Source organism: Morone saxatilis, unplaced genomic scaffold (genome assembly GCF_004916995.1).
Source record: "Morone saxatilis isolate NCDOM2014 unplaced genomic scaffold, NCSU_SB_2.0 Contig0, whole genome shotgun sequence".
Taxonomy (NCBI): Eukaryota; Metazoa; Chordata; class Actinopteri; family Moronidae; genus Morone; species Morone saxatilis.
The window spans coordinates 16,978,128-16,980,809 of record NW_023339650.1 but is presented as its reverse complement, the minus strand read 5'-3'; the positions used below and the strand labels follow the sequence as shown (position 1 = coordinate 16,980,809).

Here is a 2,682-nt window from a genome sequence, read left to right as displayed (position 1 = left end):
TCACAGCATTTTGTTACATTAATATCTTGTGGTAATACTAACAATTCCTCAAACCTAAACAACTTATTCAGTTGTTTATCAATTGCCAATGACCCCCGATGACCTATAAATATATTGGAGGCAAGCAGAGACTGGAAAATCTGCTCTTGGTACGAATGCTCAGACATCTCAGACTTGAGAGTGAGATGCAAAATAGCAGTCTTTTTCATTCCTGAAATTCATATTCATATATTCAATTTCATGCTAGTGTGATAGTGTCATTGCACAGGCAATACTGGTAAAATAAATGTCTGCCACCAGCAAGAAAAGATGCAGGTCTTATCTGAAACCCCAGCAGGCTCGATTTGAATCCTCCACATAGTTAGGCTGGCCCAGCTTACTTTGCTACCAACTGTGCACTGAGCTCAGTGTCGGGTTCAGTTCATTTAAGGTTAAGAAATAAATGCAAATAAAGTGAAACTACACCAAAATACTTCAGGGATGAGGGTTGTCATTCACTGTCCTCTCTCGCTCCCCCGGCATCTACCCACTGACTGGCTAATATTAGATAAGACCCGCCTTATTGGAGTTTGGCAACCAATCAAAATGACAAATGACTGCTTTCCACACTGATGTTTACTTGTTTGGAAATAAATTAGACTTTCTGACAATCTAGTCTGGTGATATATTACTTGATATCAACCATCTATCAGTTCTTGGTTATAAGAACATCCTTGAATTGACCTCAAATGAGAGTTTGCTGCACTACCATTTAACAAACCTTTTCTAAGTTGTATTGAAACCATCATCAAAACCACCATTTATTTGAGAAACAGATAGCGACAATAGCTTTTAGGAAAATATATTAAGTTAATAAGAAAGAGAAAGACAAAGGTCAGTGTGAGAGGTATGTCTTAACTTGAACTGGTAGACGTTTTTTTGGCAAATTTGTGTCTTCATCTCAGGGGTTATTACTAATTCACATAGAGATTCACTGCTTTATATTACATTTTGCATGCGAATGAGCTGAACTGCACGTGATATTTGGTAACTGTTTGAGCAGCCAGTAGCTACTTTCCTCAGAAGAGCATTGGCACCAGTGGCGCTGGGTATGTCTCTTCTTGTAACACAGAGTTTTCCACTCATGCATGAGTCCAAATTATTAACTTAAACAAAACTGCATAGCCCAAAACCACTCTCTGAATCTTTTTCATTCTACCTCTCTCTCACTCTCGTATCTGATCCTATCTTTAAATTATATCCCCCCTATGTTTTAAATATTTAACAGTTTCCCTATGCAATATTTATGCTGGCAGTAGAGGGTGTGATTGTTTGGGTTTAAATGTCACTTGAGCATTTGCAGCTCCTGGAAATTAAAAATGTAATAGATTCAGTTGTTGTTATTTTGGGGCGTATCTACCTATTCATTTATGGAATCATGTATTGATTGAATGTGTGTCTGCTCTCACTCAGGCGATAACAAGCCTTTTTTTTTGCAAATCAGTTTTACTGCAGTGCAAGACAGCAGACTGCAGTGTCTCCCTTCCAGCAGCATGTTTGAAGAACCACAGGGTGGGATGGAGTGTGATTCATGTCCATCTGCACCCACAGCAGGAAGTCTTCTGCCATTGACTTTATTGATAAGTCTTCACACTGACATTTTGAAGACTGCCGTTTGGTTTTTTTCCAGCTGTAGTGGCGGTTTGTTGTACAGGCAACATAACAGCCTTTGTTTTTCAGAGCCTTAATTCAGTCAAATCTTAACACACAGACATGATACAAACACTCTTTAAATCAGCAGAAGTTAGAGAAGAGATGCACAAATTAAGTGTTCTTTCCTCTTCCAGGTCAGCAGTGTGAGTTCAGTGGTGACCCGCCGCAGAGAGCAGAGGGTGCTGGTGATGGTTGTCACAATGGTGGTGTGCTATCTGGTCTGCTGGCTGCCTTATGGAGTGGTAGCTCTGCTCGCGACCTTTGGCCCCCATGACTTTCTGACCCCGGAGGCCAGCATCACGCCATCACTGCTGGCCAAGTTCTCCACCGTCATCAACCCTTTCATCTACATATTCATGAACAAACAGGTGAGGTGTTCTCTGTCGCTTTATCTCTCCGAGTTATCGCTCTTCTTCTCGAATGGACATCTCTCTTTGTCTTCCCACTGTTACTGTTAATCTGTCTTCTGCCTGTTTTTAAGTAGCTTCTGTGTAAATCCAACAAAGTCTGTTCTTTCTGTTCTTTTAAAGTGCCAGCGTGTAGGATTTAGTGGCATCTGGTGTGGTTTTAACTCCCTTGCTTCACCCTCCCCTTCTAAGCACGAAAGAGAAACTACGGTGGCAGCCAAACATGCAAAAAACGTAAAACTTACTTAAAATTACTTGAAAAGGCTTGAAATATCGTAACTATGTAATGTGATTGGAATTTATTATTCCCCCCAATTTTTCAGACACTTGCTGTCCAGTGAAAATCATGTGTCTCCAAATGTGGTGATTTTGAATGTTTCAGATAAAATGAAGGAATAAGTGTTCCTTTATGGGTTGAGAAAATTCTCATATTTCCTAAACTGAATAACCTAGTTAAAAACCTCTCTTGGATTAATTTTAAAATGCATTGTCACAGAGTTAATTAGAAGTTGATTTTTTTTTTTTATAGATAAATGGTTCTCATAGGTCAGCAACTAAATATCTTAAATATCTACAGCAGTAA

General features: G+C 39.4%; 1 protein-coding gene across 1 annotated transcript in view; it reads left to right on the top strand.

Moving 5' to 3' along the window:
• Positions 1–2,150, top strand: part of tmtopsb (teleost multiple tissue opsin b) — a 26,375-nt gene extending 24,225 nt beyond the window's left edge. The window contains exon 3 of the mRNA XM_035657086.1: positions 1,827–2,150. Within this exon, the coding sequence (XP_035512979.1) occupies positions 1,827–2,150 (324 nt within the window). The remainder of the gene's footprint in view (positions 1–1,826) is intronic.
• Positions 2,151–2,682: the final 532 nt, after the last annotated feature.